This window comes from Capra hircus, chromosome 6 (genome assembly GCF_001704415.2).
Source record: "Capra hircus breed San Clemente chromosome 6, ASM170441v1, whole genome shotgun sequence".
NCBI lineage: Eukaryota > Metazoa > Chordata > Mammalia > Artiodactyla > Bovidae > Capra > Capra hircus.
The window spans coordinates 15921805-15937263 of record NC_030813.1 but is presented as its reverse complement, the minus strand read 5'-3'; the positions used below and the strand labels follow the sequence as shown (position 1 = coordinate 15937263).

Genomic DNA, 15459 nt, shown 5'->3' with positions numbered 1-15459 from the left:
ATCTATGGAAGCCACATACCAACTGGAAAACCAGACCCGCTCTGCCTCCCCCCCCCCCCCCCCCCGCACCAATCCCACCCCATGGAAGAGCCCCAGGGCTTGTAGCTAGACCCTCTAAAAGAATACCCTAATTATCTGTGTAACCGAATAGAATCATAAATTCTATTATGCTTATTGGAGTATGACCACAGGCCTATTGATAATTGTCCACTCTTAACTACCTAGGCATAAGGCATATGAATTACGGGTTAACTTTAATTGTATCTTTGGGTTTGGGCACATACACTTAGGGTATATAAGGTTTTCACAAAAACTGGTCGGGGCCTTTGGCTAAGGGGAGACTCTGCCTTGGGCCCGCCGGTGTGATAAACTGCACTCCACTTATCTGCATTGTCCTTCTGAGTGAGTTTGTTTCCCTGGAACGCGTGGCTACAACAATATAACAGCAAGTAATTATATAGACTCTGACCTTCACTTCAGATGAAGCTTCTGTCTCCTTGCTCAGACTTGCTTCAGGGGCATGGTGAGCCTGGAATGCATTGAATGGATGGTGAAAAACAAAACACACAAACAGCCAAGAAGACCCCAAAAAAACAAACCAAAAAAACAAAACAAAACAAAACAAAAACCACACACAAAGAACACTGAGGAGAATTTTACTCTTTAGCAGCTGAAGATGTGGAATAAGCAGAAGCTATTTTGCTTTTCAGCCAGAGAGGTGTTGCTCATGCGTCTAATTTTGCAGAGCTTCAGAAGAGGAAGCTGAAAAAAAGGCCACTGAATTTGATGAACAAAGATGACTGGGATCCTTGAGGCAGAAGTTTTAACTGAATGTCAGAGGCAGAAACCAGACCTTGGTGAGCTGAGGCCAGAATGGGCAGTGAAGAAATGGAAACAGAAGCATGGGTTAACTCTGTTGATTGGTCCTGTACTCGGACATGGGAGACTGAACACAGACTTTACAGAAACTTCTGCCTCCTCTCCAAGTTTCATTAAAACGAGAGTAATAGAATTTTTAAAAAAGGCATAATCAATAAGGCCAAGGAAAATGGGGAAGAGGATTATAGACTTGGGATATTATTGAAAGGTTGGAAGCCGGAAAGCAGATGGGCAGGTGGTAATAGGTTTAGCAAACGACAGAGAAATGAAACCCAAACCTAATGAGGGAAGTCCATAAGAATAAAGCAAATTAACCCCCGGAGAACCCCAGAAAAGCTTAGCAACTGAGGCACCTACTACTTCTGAAGAAGATGGAGTGGCTAAAATAACCAAAGGATTAGTTAAAAGAATGGTTGTATGAATATGTTTTTAAGAATCTCATAAAACAGCAGAAGAAACAATAAATATTTGAAAGTTGTCTCTAGTTAGAATCAAGGGTGAGGAGGTGTGTGTGATAGAGATGTTTTATGTTATGTGTGTCTGTGTTAGTTGCTCGGTCGTGTCTGACCCTTTGTGACCCCAAGGACTGTAGCCCTCCAGGCTCCTCTGTCCATGGGATTCTCCAGGCAAGAATACTGGAGTGGGTTGTTATTCCTTTCTTCAAAGGATCTTCTTGACCCAGGGATTGAACCTGGGTCTCCTGCATTGCAGGCAGATTCTTTACCATCTGAGCCACCAGGGAAGTCCATCTAAGTCCAACCAATTGTTAAATAAATTATTAAATATTTTAATGTCACCATGATTTTAAGCCATGTGGTATTATTTGCCTTTGTAATTGTATATAGAATTAATTTAGTAAAAAACAGCTAAATGAAAAAGAAGGTCATCAAGCTTTCAGTATAGAAAACATTAAGGCAAGGCTTTGAAGGGAAAAAAAATGGAAAGATAGTATCATAAAGGGACACAGCAAAGAGAGATTTTTGTTGTTAGGTGAGATTTCATCACGAGTAAAGGGTAAGGTCAGTAATCCAATGGAATGGGAAAGATGGAAGCTTTAAGAGAGAAAGGGCAAAATTGTTAGAATAAGGTTGAGGATGGGATGGGAGAAGGTGTAACCAGAGCATAGGGGAGAAGATTGCCTTTGAAATTAAGCAGTTTTCTATTTCTATAATTTCTTATTGTAAGTGGAATCAATTTTATGATAATATTACCATTTAAAATTTAAGGTTGATGGTAATAGCAAATACCAACACTGTGGCTGCTGACAATGGCAATAATCAAAGGAAAGTTAGAAAATTATTGTGATGGTGGAAAACAGTAAAAGTAAGGCTTTCTTATTCACTGTGTAAAACCTGATGGCAAAATGTTTTAACTCTAAAGGGACTGGGTAAGTCTCAGTTGTCCATGGATCCTCAATGTCTAGAGCAGGCTGATGATCTTAGAGGACATTATTAAAGGGGTTTGTCCATGCATTTTTACACCAGTGTTTGCTGTAGACAGAATATAAACTATTCCTCATACATTCATGTGTATTTATCTTTCCAATGCGTGCAGAAGCTGTTAATAAGAAGCAAAATTATTTAAATCATCACTGAAGTTATATTGATTGTGTAACTTCCTTCCTTCCTACAATAACGGATACTAAAATTACAGCTACTATGTGGCTCAGATGGTAATGCGTCTGCCTGCAATGAGGGAGACCCAGGTTTGATCCCTGGGTTGGGAAGATCTCCTGGAGAAGGAAACAGCAACCCACTCCAATACTCTTGCCTGGAGAATTCCACGGGTGGAGGAGCCTGGTAGGCTACAGTCCATGGGGTCGCAAAGAGTCGGACACGACTGAGCGACTTCACTTTTCACTTTCACTTTATTCTGCCTATAGTTGATGGTGAAAGGTAGAGTGGTGGATCTAAGTATTTTCTTAGGATTTGTTTTTGTGGTAAACATAATACTATTTACTAAAATCTTATGTAACTCTTACTTCCAAGCAAATGGTGAGATTGCATTTCCTTCTTGTGGCTGGATGTGGTGGTGACTTGCTTTGTCCACAGAAATGTGAGCTGAAGTAACATGTATTGGTTTCAGGTAGAAACATTTAATTTCCAGTGCTCAACAATGCTACTTACTTCTGCTCTGCTATGGTGATCAGGGGAACATGTGTTTCAGAGGCACCATAGAATCAAACCAGCTCAGAAAGTTGGGCCAACACATGGAGGACATGTTCACTGGAGAGTTACCCAGACCCACAGTATTTGTATGAAAAAAAATTAACTTTTCTTATGTCAAGCCATTAAGATTTGAGGATTGGTTCTTATTGCAGCATAGCCAAAAATGACTGATATAGATAGCCATCTATATATAGTCTTTATAATCCAAAACCTTGAGAACCACTGGTCTAGGGAGATTGGGACAAACTGAATCATTCTGTGTGTAAGCTATGTGTGAGCTGATAAGAGTATGCTAAAGAAGTCTTTTCCCCATTTTTATTGAGCCTGGAATTAAAAGCTGAAAAAGAAGAGTGCCAAATACATGAAAAGTACTCCCAGTTGTAGCCTGGGACTGTCTGCATCACTCATGAGGTGTATAATCTTGCAAATGCAGATTCTTGGACCCAAGCAGTAGACCTCCTGAATCAGAATTTCTGAGGGAAGATCTTGGAATCTGTACTGTAAAGAAGCTCCATAAAGATTCTTATACTCCCCAAGGATGGAGAGCCACTCCTATTGTGCCATAATTTTCAAAATGGATTACATAAACCGCGGAGAAGTGAAGATAATCCAGAGGGTAAAATAACTTTGTATGTTTTATTGAAAAAATAGAAAGACAGAAATGAACCTTTTCTAATATTTGAATATGGATTGGCTCTTCACAGCATATTCATTCACTATTTATTGAGAGCCTACTATATGCTGGGCACTGTTCTGGGTCCTGGGGACACAAGTGCAAAAGTAAATAAAGAATAAACATAAGGACTTCCCTGGTGATCCAGTGGCTAAGACTTTGTGTTTCCAATGCAGGGGGCCCAGGTTCAATCCTGGAACATGCGTGACATCCCACATGTCACAATTAAAGATTCCAAATAAGACCCAGTGCAGACAAATAAATAAATATTTTTTTAAAAAAAGAATAAATATGTAGTATGACATAAGGTGATAAATACAAAGACACAGTAAGAGAGAGAGAGAGAGATTGTGGAGAGTGAGGGGAAGGATCGCTATTTTTGCATATAGGGTTGTCAAGGAAGACTTTGAGGAAATGTGTACCTTGGAGCAGATGCCTGAAAGTGAGTGAGTAAGCCATGCAGATATCTAGGGGTGAAGTGTCATAGTCAGAGGAAACAGCCAGAGCAAAAGTTGAGGGGTAGAAGTATATGTGATGTGCTTTTGGACCGGACACTGGTGTGGCTGGAGGGCTGTGAATGGCCAAAGGGAGAACAGCAGGAGATGAGGCCAGAGAATTGGAAGGATGTGTGATTGATCACATGAGACCTTGTTGGCTACTGAAAAGACTTTGGCTTATCCACTGGAGGATGTGAGCAAATGATGTTGAGAGGGTAGGCAGATAATGAAGAAGTGGTAAAGGAGATAAGAAGAGGTGGCCAGTGAAGTAAAAGACAAATAAACAGAAAATGGTGGCACAGAGGCAGAGAGAAGGAAGGGATGATTAGCAGTTGTGTGATACTCCTCCAGTAAGATGGGGATCTTGACAAAGGTTATTTTGGTAGAATGTGGGAACTCAAGCCAGACTGGGTCGGGAAGCCCCAAGAAATAATAGAAAGAGAAATTGAGTATAGCAACTTTTTTGAAGATTAGATGTCAAGAAGCACAGAGAAATGGGGTAATAATTGGAGGGCATTATTGACTACAGTGATGCCTTTGACTCTGTGGATCACAGCAAACTGTGGAAGAGGTGGGAACACCAGACCACCTTACCTGACTCCTGTGAAACCTGTGTGCAGGTCAAGTAGCAATAGTTAGAACTGGACATGGAACAACCGACCAGTTCAAAATTGGGAAAGGAGTATATCAAGGCTGTATATTGTCACCTTGCTTATTTAACTTATATGCAGAGTACATCATGTGAAATGCCAGGCTGGATGAAGCACAAGCTGGAATCAAGATCACCAGGAGAAATATCAATAACCTCAGATATGGAGATGACACCACCCTATGGCAGAAAGTGAAGAGGAACTAAAGAGTCTCTTGATGAAGGTAAAAGAGGAGAGCGAAAAAGCTGGCTTAAAACTCAACATTCAGAAAACTAAGATCATGGCATCTGATCCCATCACTTTATGGCAAATAGATGGAGAAACAATGGAAACAGTGACAGACTATTTTCTTGGGCTCCAAAATCACTGCAGATGGTGACTGCAACAATGAAATTAAAGGAGACATGCTCCTTGGAAGAAAACCTACGATAAATCTAGACAGCATATTAAAAAGTAGAGACATTACTATGCCAACAAAAGTCCATCTCGTCAAAGCGATAGTTTTTCCAGTAGTCATGCATGGATGTGAGAGTTGGAAGGCTGAGCATCGAAGAATTGTTGATTTTGAACTGTGGTGTTGGAGAAGACTCTTGAGAGTCCCTTCGACTGCAAGGAGATCAAACCAGTCAATCCTAAAGGAAATCAGTCCCAAATATTCATTGGAAGAACTGATGTTGAAGCTGAAGCTCCAATACTTTGACCACCTGGTGTGAAAAGCTGACTCATTGGAAAAGACCTTGGTGCTGGGAAAGACTGAAAGGCAGGAAGAGAAGGGGACGACAGAGGATGAGATGGTTGGATGGCATCATCAACTCAATGGACATGAGTTTGAGTAAGCTCTGGGAGATGGTGAAGGTCAGGGAAGTCTGGGGTGCTGCAGTCCATGGGGTTGCAAAGAGCCGGACATGACTGAGTGACTAAACAACAACATGGAGTCAAGAGAAGGTTTCTGTTTTAGGATGGAGAATCATATTCATGTGCTTGATTATGGGACATTATAGATTATATCATCTAGTTTTAGCTGAAATAATCTTTGCAGATGGACGAGTGATTTAGAGATTCATGTAGTGAAATGACACCAGATTGACAATAATGCCAAAATACAACATCAATAAACAAAAAAATAGCAGAGTCTACACTTTCAGCTACAGTAGAAGCTATTCATTAGCCACACCATGGGGTTCAAGACAATAGAAAGCTAATCAGATATGAAAAGAAGCCAACCCTCCCCCAATCAATAATATTAAAGAGACTAATTGAAATACAGGTTTCCATCAAACATCATTATTGAAATTTTCCCTGTGTTTATTGTGTATGTTGACTTAGCAGCAGCAGCAGCAGCAGCAGCTCTTTGTAAGATATCTTTTCCAACTAATATGATATTAAAATCAAATGAAAAAATTTAAAAATAGTGTATTTGATGATATTACTTCATTAAAGATTAGCAGTAAGATTATTATTAAAATGCTTTTTAAATTTTTCTTTTTTAAAGTATATTTATATAGTAGAGTATATATTATTTATAAATAAATATATTCACATATACTGGGGGCACATGCACAAAAATTTTTAGTGATTACTACTATAGCTTAGTTATCTCTAAACCATGACTCAATTCCCTTAGCTGCTGTTTCTTTTTTTTTTTAGGAGGGATCATTTCTTTGGTATTTGTGATGCTATAATAATTATCCTGTTGTGAACTTTATCTTTTTATTCTAGGCAGGAGTACAGGTTAGCCGTTTTGTTAGCCATGGCACATGGATTGTGGGATCTTAGTTCCTCGACCAGGGATTGATCTTGCACCCTTGGCAGTGAAGCATGGTGAAAGTTGAAGCCATTTTAGATGGATAGTTGGTTATTAGACAACAAACAAGAAAAAAAAAAAAAAACAATCTACTATCCCACCCTGGTATACAGCCATATAGCTTTACCTCTGATTTCTTCACTGCCTTTGACTGTCCTTGTTTTCTAAAATTATCCTATAAACAAAAGAAAAAAATGATCAATTATGACCAAATAGAGCAAAAGTCCACCATTTTCCCTCCTACTGTTTGCTGTAAAAAAGTCGAAAATTTCCCTTCTACTGCTAACTAGTTGTGTGATTTTTGGTAAATGACTTTACCTTTATGGTTGTTTCTTCTTCTGTGGAATGTGGAAAATAAAAATAATATCCTCACAGAGCTGTTGCGAACAGCAAGTGCAAAATACATGGGACGGCACAAATAAACACTCAAGAGCCTATACAAACGCTGATGTGATGCTGACTGAGGTAGACTGCTTATGGCCCCAGTTCTACGACTCTTCATCCTGTCCTTTGCTGTTATCTCTTCCTCCGGAGAGGGGAGGTATATTTTCCTACTTCTGGATTCTGAGCCTGGCCAGTGACTTGCTTTGGACAACAGGAAGTCAGCATATGTGACATAAGAGATGCTCGGAGTGTACTTTTGCAACTGGGTTTGTCCTTCTGCTTCTCTGCCATAGCTATGGGAAGAAGACGATCAGGCCAGCAATGAAGAATCACTCCAGCTGAGCCCACCTTAGATGAGATGATCTCCAGCTAACCTGTAGGAAGTGAAGTGAAGTGAAGTAGCTCAGTCATGTCCGACTCTTTGCGACCCATGGACTGTAGACCACCAAGCTCCTCCGTCCATGGGATTCTCCAGGCAAGAATACTGGAGTGGGTTGCCATTTCCTTCTCCAGGGGATCTTCCCAACCCAGGGATTGAACCCAGGTCTCCCACATTGCAGGGAGACGCTTTAACCTCTAAACTAAATCAAGATATATGCCACTTAGATTTTGTGATGATTGCATCATGATGGCCAACAGGTACAATCATGATTTCCCTAGAAAACACTGAGGAATAAGATGGAAAAGTTTCAAAAAGAGTAAGCAATATAAACTTTTGTCTTTCTTCCAGAAGTGAATAAACAGTTCATATCCTGAAAGTTAACAATCATATCAGAAACATTTCCATCGAAAGAGTTTTAGGCCCTATATGGCCTCAGTTCCTTCTCATCGTGGTCTTCACCAGCAATTTTTTCCTCCAATTTTATTTCAGGGTCATTTCCATCACTTTTGCCTCAGAGAGTGCAAAACAAAACAAAACAATGGTGTAGTTTCTTGGTCTTGTCTTTTTATAATGAATGTAAAATGGATGAAATTTTTTTCTCATTTTTAATTGATATTTTAAAAAATAGAAAACACATAGAAATATTACAAACATGTTCAAAAGGGTGCCTGTAAAAATTATATTTCTCTCCTTCTGTTATCCATTCAACACACTCAAGCACTACCCCAAAGTCAACCACTTAATAGTTCCTAGTGAACCTTTCCAGAGATCATCACTGTATATGTGAACCCATACTTTACTCTCTAATTCTGCACCCCCAACAGCAGTATAATTTACAACCAGTAGCCAACAAAGGGCATTTAGATTGTTTCCAATGTTCTGTTATTATAAACAGTGCTGTGATAAATCTCCTCATACAATACACATCATTTCCCCTGTACACTAAGTATATTTGTCAGTACTTACCTGGGAGTAACATCGCTAAATCAAAGAAATTAGCAGTTGTAGTTTTGAAAGACATTGGCTAATTTCTCACTCTAGTGTGGACACGACTGAAGCAACTTAGCAGCAGCAGCAGCAGCAGTGTGCATGCTCAGTTGCAAACTCTTATGACCCCATGGACTGTAGCCCGCCAAGCTCCTTTGTTCATGAAATTTTCCAGGCAAGAATACTGGAGTGAGTTGTCATTTCCTACCAGAGGAGATCTTTTCCACCCAGGGATGAACCTGGGTCTCCTGCATTGGCAGGTGGATTCTTTACCACTGAGCCACTGAGAAGCCCTTCTCTCTCTAGAAGTTGCTCAAATTTGAACTCTTAACATCAACGTATCAGTTCAGTTCAGTTGCTCAGTCATGTCCAACTCTGCAACCTCATGAACTGCAGCACGTGAGGCTTCCCTGTCCTCACCAACTTCCAGAGATTGCTCAAACTCATGTACATCGAGTTGGTGATGCCATCCAATCATCTCATCCTCTGAGGTCCCCTTCTCCTCCTGCCTTCAGTCTTTTCCAGCAAAAGGATCTTTACCAATGAGTCATCTCTTTGCATCAAGTGACCAAGTATTCGAGTTTCAGGTTTGTTGAAACAGTTTCGGCTTCAGCATCAGTCCTTCTAACAAATATTCAGGACTGATTTCTTTTAGGATTGATTGGTTTGATTTCCTTGCAGTCCAAGGGACTCTCAGGAGTCTTCTCCAACACCACAGTTCAAAAGCATCAATTCTTCGGCGCTCAGCTTTCTTCACAGTCCAACTCTCACATCCATATATGACTACTGGAAAAACCACAGCTTTGACTAGATGGACCTTTGTCAGCAAAGTCATGTCTCTGCTTCTTAATATACTGTCTAGGTTGGTCATAGCTTTTCTTCCAAGGAGCAAGTGTCTTTTAATTTCATGGCTGCAGTCACCATCTGCAGTGATTTTGTAGCCCAAGAAAATAGTCTGTCACTGTTTTCATTGTTTCCCCATCTACTTACCATGAAGTGATGGGACTGGATGCCATGATCCTAGCTTTCTGAATGTTGAGTTTTAAGCCACGTTTTCACTCTCCTCTTTCACTTTCATCAAGAAGCTCTTTAGTTCTTCTTCGCTTTCTGTCATAAGGGTGGTGTTATGTGCATATGTGTGGTTGTTGATATTTCTCCAACCCCATGGACTATACAGTCCATTCTCCAGGGCAGAATATTGGAGTGGGTAGCCTATCCCTTCTCCAGGGGTCATCAGTATATGAAAGGGCCTGTTTTCCATCTTCTTGATCACAGAACAGAAAACATTTAACATTTTTATCTTTGCCAATTAGGTATACAAAAATGTCATCAGAGAATAGTTTTATCTGCACTTCCCCCCCAGTGACTGAGGTTGAACGCCTTTCTTTCCTTTTTTTAAATGAACTCATTTGTGGCCACCCTGGTCTTCACTGCTGCATACAGGCCCTCTCTCGGCGCTGCAGGTGGAGCCTCCTCCCTAGTTGTGGTGCCTCCACTGCGGTGACTTTGCATGTTGTGAAGCACAGGCTCCAGAGTGCATGCGCCCAGCAGTCATGGTGCACAGGCTTAGCTGCCCCACGGCATGTGGAATCCTCCCAGACCAGGGATGGAACCCGTGTCCCCTGCATTGGCAGGCGGATTCTTAGCCACTGGATCACCAGGGACATTCTAGATTCATTATCTTTTATCAAATTTAAGAAGTGTTTGGTTACTACTTCTTCAAATATTCTCTGACTCTCTCTTCTCCGTCTGAGATTCCAATTGTGTATATACTGATGGTTTCTCTTTCTATTCTTTTTTGTTTCTACTCCTCAGATAACTTAATTGACCAATCTTCAGCTTCACTTACTCCTCTGTCACCCTCTGGTGAATTCTTTGTTATACTTTTCAGTCTAATTCCTTTTATAATTTCTATCTTTTCATGGGTATTCTCTATTTGTTCCTACATCCTCCTTGCTTTTTTTGGCTATTTGAATCTATTTAAGATGTTTAACTTAAAGTCTTTGTCTGGTGAGTTCAAAGTCTGTTCTTCCTCAGAAATAATTTCTCCTGTGAATGGGCCATATTTTCGTTTCATTGCATGCTTCATATTCTTTGTTGGAGACTGGATATTTTGAATATTATAATGTTGTAATTCTTGAAATCAAATTCTTTCTTCTCCTCAGGGTTTGCTTTCCTTGATTCCTATAGACTATAGCTATTTACTAATTTTTCAAAACTGTTTCTATAAAGGTTTTTTTTTTTTTGTCATGTGTGGTTTCTGAAGTCTTGGTTCCTTTACCTTGCATTTAGCTAGGATTTAGACAAAGATTTCCTTCAACACAAGGAACCAGAGAGAGAGGAAGAGAAAGGGAAAGGGACAGGGAGGGGAAAAAAGAGAAAGGAAGGAAGAAGGAAATAAAAGAAAGAAAGAAAGAAAAGAATAAGGAATCCTTGAAATTGAGAACAACAAAAAAACCTCTTCTGAGTTTGCAAATTGGCTCTGTGCTGGGCCACTTCAGTGCTCAGTACTTAACCAGAGTGTTTACAATTCTGTCTTAGCTTTTACTTCACATTTGCACTGAGTCTAGAGGTGTAGGCTTAGGGTCTTCTTAGGTGTCTTCTGGGCTTCATCTTGCCCTGGGCATGTGTATTGCTTTCTAAATTCCCCAGGATACACAGGGGCTTTTGAATGCCCTAATTTTCAGCTGAAACGCTAACTTTTCCTTCCAAGCTTCCGCACTCTATTGTAGGCCTCAACTGTTGTCTTTTGTCTCAGGTGGCGGTAGATTGTTTATTTGCTTGCCTTAGCATATTCAAAAGCAGAAACATTACTTTGCCAACTAAGGTCCGTCTAGTCAAGGCTACGGTTTTTCCTGTGGTCATGTATGGACGTGAGAGTTGGACTGTGAAGAAGGCTGAGCACCGAAGAACTGAACTGTACAGTTGGAGAAAACTCTTGAGAGTCCCTTGGACTGCAAGGAGATCCAGCCAGTCCATTCTGAAGGAGATCAGCCCTGGGATTTCTTTGGAAGGAATGATGCTAAAGCTGAAACTCCAGTACTTTGGCCACCTCATGAGAAGAGTTGACTCATTGGAAAAGACTTTGATGCTGGGAGGGATTGGGGGCAGGAGGAGAAGGGGGCGACCGAGGATGAGATGGCTGGATGGCATCACTGACTCAATGGATATGAGTTTGAGTGAACTCTGGGAGTTAGTGATGGACAGGGAGGCCTGGCGTGCTGCGATTCATGGGGTCGCAAAGAGTTGGACATGACTGAGTGATTGAACTGAACTGAACTGAACTGATAATGTTTTTGAGGAATGCCTGCTGCCTTTCCACTGAGTTCCAAGTTAGATGAAACAGAGACAAATTTTTTGTTTCAGTCTTTAAGTAGCCCCTGAATAGGTTAGAACAGACAAACACAATTTCTTTTTAAATAAAATCTGCTCTGCTCCATTTAGAACTGGGGACTAGAGTTCCACACTGGGAATCTAGATTGCTACCTTCAAGACTGCCACTGAGTTGGTATCTGGGTGGGGTAAGGGCAAGTAGAAATACTGCAGTTTTCCTACCATTTTTAAGTTGCCTTTTTCCTTCATGCAGCATTCACTTGGCTACTGTAGGACTTTGATAACTGGAGTTCTGACAAAGTTGGTTTTGAACGTCTGCTTGACTTTTCTAGTTTTTTTTGGTGGAGGGACAAGTGTTTGGACTTGCCTACTCTGCCTTGCTAGCTGACATCACTCTCTGCACTGCGTATTGCTCCTGTGCATATTCTCTTTCCAGATCTCATCACTCTGTTGACCATCACCCCAGTTCTTTCCTTCCAAAATACTACCCATATAAACCAAAGTTTATAATATGCTTTTAGGGTTTAAAAAAAATTAAAGGTTTTGGTGAGGGATTATGTCACAGTCAAGTATATCACAGTGTTTAACCATATTGACTAAAATATTTGGCTTCCCTATTCCATTACTGGGACTTCCCTGGTGGCTCTGATGGTAAAGAAACTGCCTGCAATGCAGGAGACGGTTTGATCCTTAGGTTGGGAAGATCCTATGGCTAAGGGAATGGCTACGTACTCCAGAATTTTTGCCTGGAGAATTCCGAGGACCAAGATCCCTGTTCCTTAATACCCCTTTGTTATTGACACAGCAGCCACTCTGAGTTTCTTTCCCACCCTTTCCTGAATCCCCTTACCTCTTTGTCTGAGTAGGTTCAGTAAAACCAGGATTCTCATCTCACTGTTCAGAACAACTTCATTGCCAGCCCACCCCATCATTGACATAATCCACTTTCAAATCAGTCCATTGAAATATTTTGATATAAAAAGGGAGTGGGGCTTTTTATCCCCTAGAAGGAAATCTGCTCCCAGCTTTTAAAATACAAGTTTCTCCCAGCTGTACATATTTTATTTCATGTTGAAAATGTAGATACATTTTAAAACTTAGAACATATTTATGTTGTCTCTGTGGTTGTTGCTCTTCAGCCACTAAATCAGGTCTGACTCTTTGTGACCCCATGGACTGTAGCCCACCAGGCTCCTCTGTCCATGGGATTCTCCAGGCAAGAATACTGGAGTGGGTTGCCATTGCCTTTTCCAGGGGATCTTCCCAACCCAGGGAAGAACCCAGGTCTCCTGCATTGGCAGGTGGATTCTTTACTGCTGAGCCACCAGGGAAGCCCCTATCTCTATGGTAAGCTCCATTTAAAAATGATTATTTCTCAGCAGGTGGCATAAAAAATCATTCCATTTCCTTTTATAAGGAAATAATAATAGTATTTTATGAAGTTGTGGTTTCAAAATGCTGTTTCTTAAAGGAATGAAGACAGTTTTATGATTGGATGATTGTTCAGTAAAAGAAAGAGGCTCTTTTCCTTTGTGTAAGTGAAAACTATTTTCAGTTTTCTTTTTTGTTCTGTTTTTGTTCCAAGAACCCAAAATATGGCTGAAATATCCTTTTTTCTGAAAACAAATTTTTCTTGTTATAATGCAACACACATTTACCTGGTATTTAAAAAAGAAAAATGACAAATGAATAAGACAAAATTTTTGAACTCTGAAAATTCATAAACATATAAAACATAAAAATCATGAGTAATCCCATTACTCAGAGATACTGTTATCTGTTTAATATACACCCCTCATGACCTTTAAAACTGCCATTTATATAAGCATTTATTAATATATTTGTGTATTTATGTGTATATGTATTTTTCTTAACAAAAATAAGATTTCAGTGAGGCATTTTTTTATTTCAATAATATAAAACACCATTTTAATGTGATAGTTATTTCTGGATGTACAATAATTTAATCTATTTTAATCAACAGCACTTACTTTATTTCCATTTGGTTTATACTATAAACATTGCATATATAGTTTAGAACTTATAAGAAACTTAAGTATTTAATTCTGATATCTTAGGTAGTTCTCTTTAAACATTTGCTGCTATAAACAGACTTTAAAACAAAACAATTTTTGGAATTGTTTCAAAACTCTTTGATCACAAAAGTAGGCAATCATCAGCAAGTCTCTAAAATGTCTTAAACATTTCTAACCTTAACAGGCTACCTTCCAGACTGGCTACAATCTGTTGTTTTGGCTTTAACTCCTTGAGTGGCCTACAAAGTCTCTACTCTGATCAAGTGCGTTTACTCATGGAGAGGAGCCCAGTGTTTTGCTGTCTTTCTGGCCATACCACTTGCTGTTTTTCAGGCTGAAAATCACTTCCTCTTTCTCTCCACTGATCAGATCTTATTCAGAATTATAGGTCTAGCTCAAATCCCATTTGGCCCATAAACCCTTCCCAATCTCCGAGCAGGAAGGGATTTTTCCTCTCATTAAATTCCCTTGGCAGATGATGATATTTGTGCCATTTTGGGGCAATTAAATATATGTCTTATAACAGTTCCTTCTCATGGTTTCAAGTATTTTTCAAATTATGCTTATTATTTCCTCATTGGTATATTTGTATCATCTTTCTACAACTGTACAAAAGGCTATTGAAGGAAGGATCAGTCTTGCCCATCTCTATACCTTGCACATAGATAGGGCTTGATAAATGTTTACTGATTTAATAATTACTAAAAATCATAGCTGTATTAGTAAAATTTTCATTCAGTCCAATCTCTATGCACAGATAATAGCATATGAAAAAAGCAATTTCTTCAAGCTCTTTCATCAAGATATAACATAAAATCTTGGTTACTGACTAAATACTGTCATCGTTGGCAAGTGAACTATGTAATCTTCAAGCCAAAATAATATCTTTGAGACTTTTTTCTGTGTTTTTACAATATTTGAAATATCTACTTAAAAGTTTACATAAATATTGAATTGCTTACCTCACAAAAACTTAAGTAGAAGCACACAAGTAAGAGACTGACATGACCAAGCTTCATGTTGGAGACAATCAGGATCTGTGTCTCTACTGTGGACTCCTCTGCACCCCAGGTATTCTTTTGAAATTTAATTTTTAACCTCTGAAAAAATATTTAAAAACAGCAGGCCTCCTAAAAAGCTTTGTACTTTTGAACTTGTGGAGAATTTGGCAAAAATCCAGAGTTTTACCGTAAATGAAACCAAAAAAGACCTCGGCAAATAGCTGAGGGACTGTTTCCTGCAGAGAAAACCGATGCCCCACCTCGATACTGAACAATGCCTTGCTCTGTTTGCTACAGTAGGCAGAAACCACTGAAAGAAATTTCTTATGCTTTGGTAAAAACAGAATCATGTTTTTCTTTAAGGACGAAGACTAGGAAATGGTAAGGAGTAAAAAGTCCATCGTATTGAATGCTATGCTGAACACTAAAAATCCTCACCAAAATGGTTCCTTTATCAGTCATGGGTTGTCCTGTGATAAATTCTTTTTCTCTCAGCAGAAATGCTGTCACAGTTCGATTCTCCTGAAGCAGATGTGAGACAGAGTTTTGGGGATACTTGTCAGGAATCAGCTCCTGGAAAAGGAAGGGAAGAGAAGCAGGAATGAACAGAAAGAGAAAGCAGACTGCAATGTGGGTTCAACAAAGCCTCGGCCAGCTTGGGGGTG

The 15459-nt window shown here is 39.7% G+C and overlaps 1 protein-coding gene across 1 annotated transcript in view; it reads right to left on the bottom strand.

Moving 5' to 3' along the window:
• CFI (complement factor I) overlaps positions 1-14955 on the bottom strand; it is a 43688-nt gene extending 28733 nt beyond the window's left edge. The window contains exons 1-3 of the mRNA XM_005681316.3: positions 14756-14955; positions 6799-6846; positions 470-529 (exon numbers count right to left, since the gene is read on the bottom strand). Of these exons, the coding sequence (XP_005681373.2) occupies positions 470-529; positions 6799-6846; positions 14756-14812 (165 nt within the window). The 5' untranslated portion in view covers positions 14813-14955. The remainder of the gene's footprint in view (positions 1-469; positions 530-6798; positions 6847-14755) is intronic.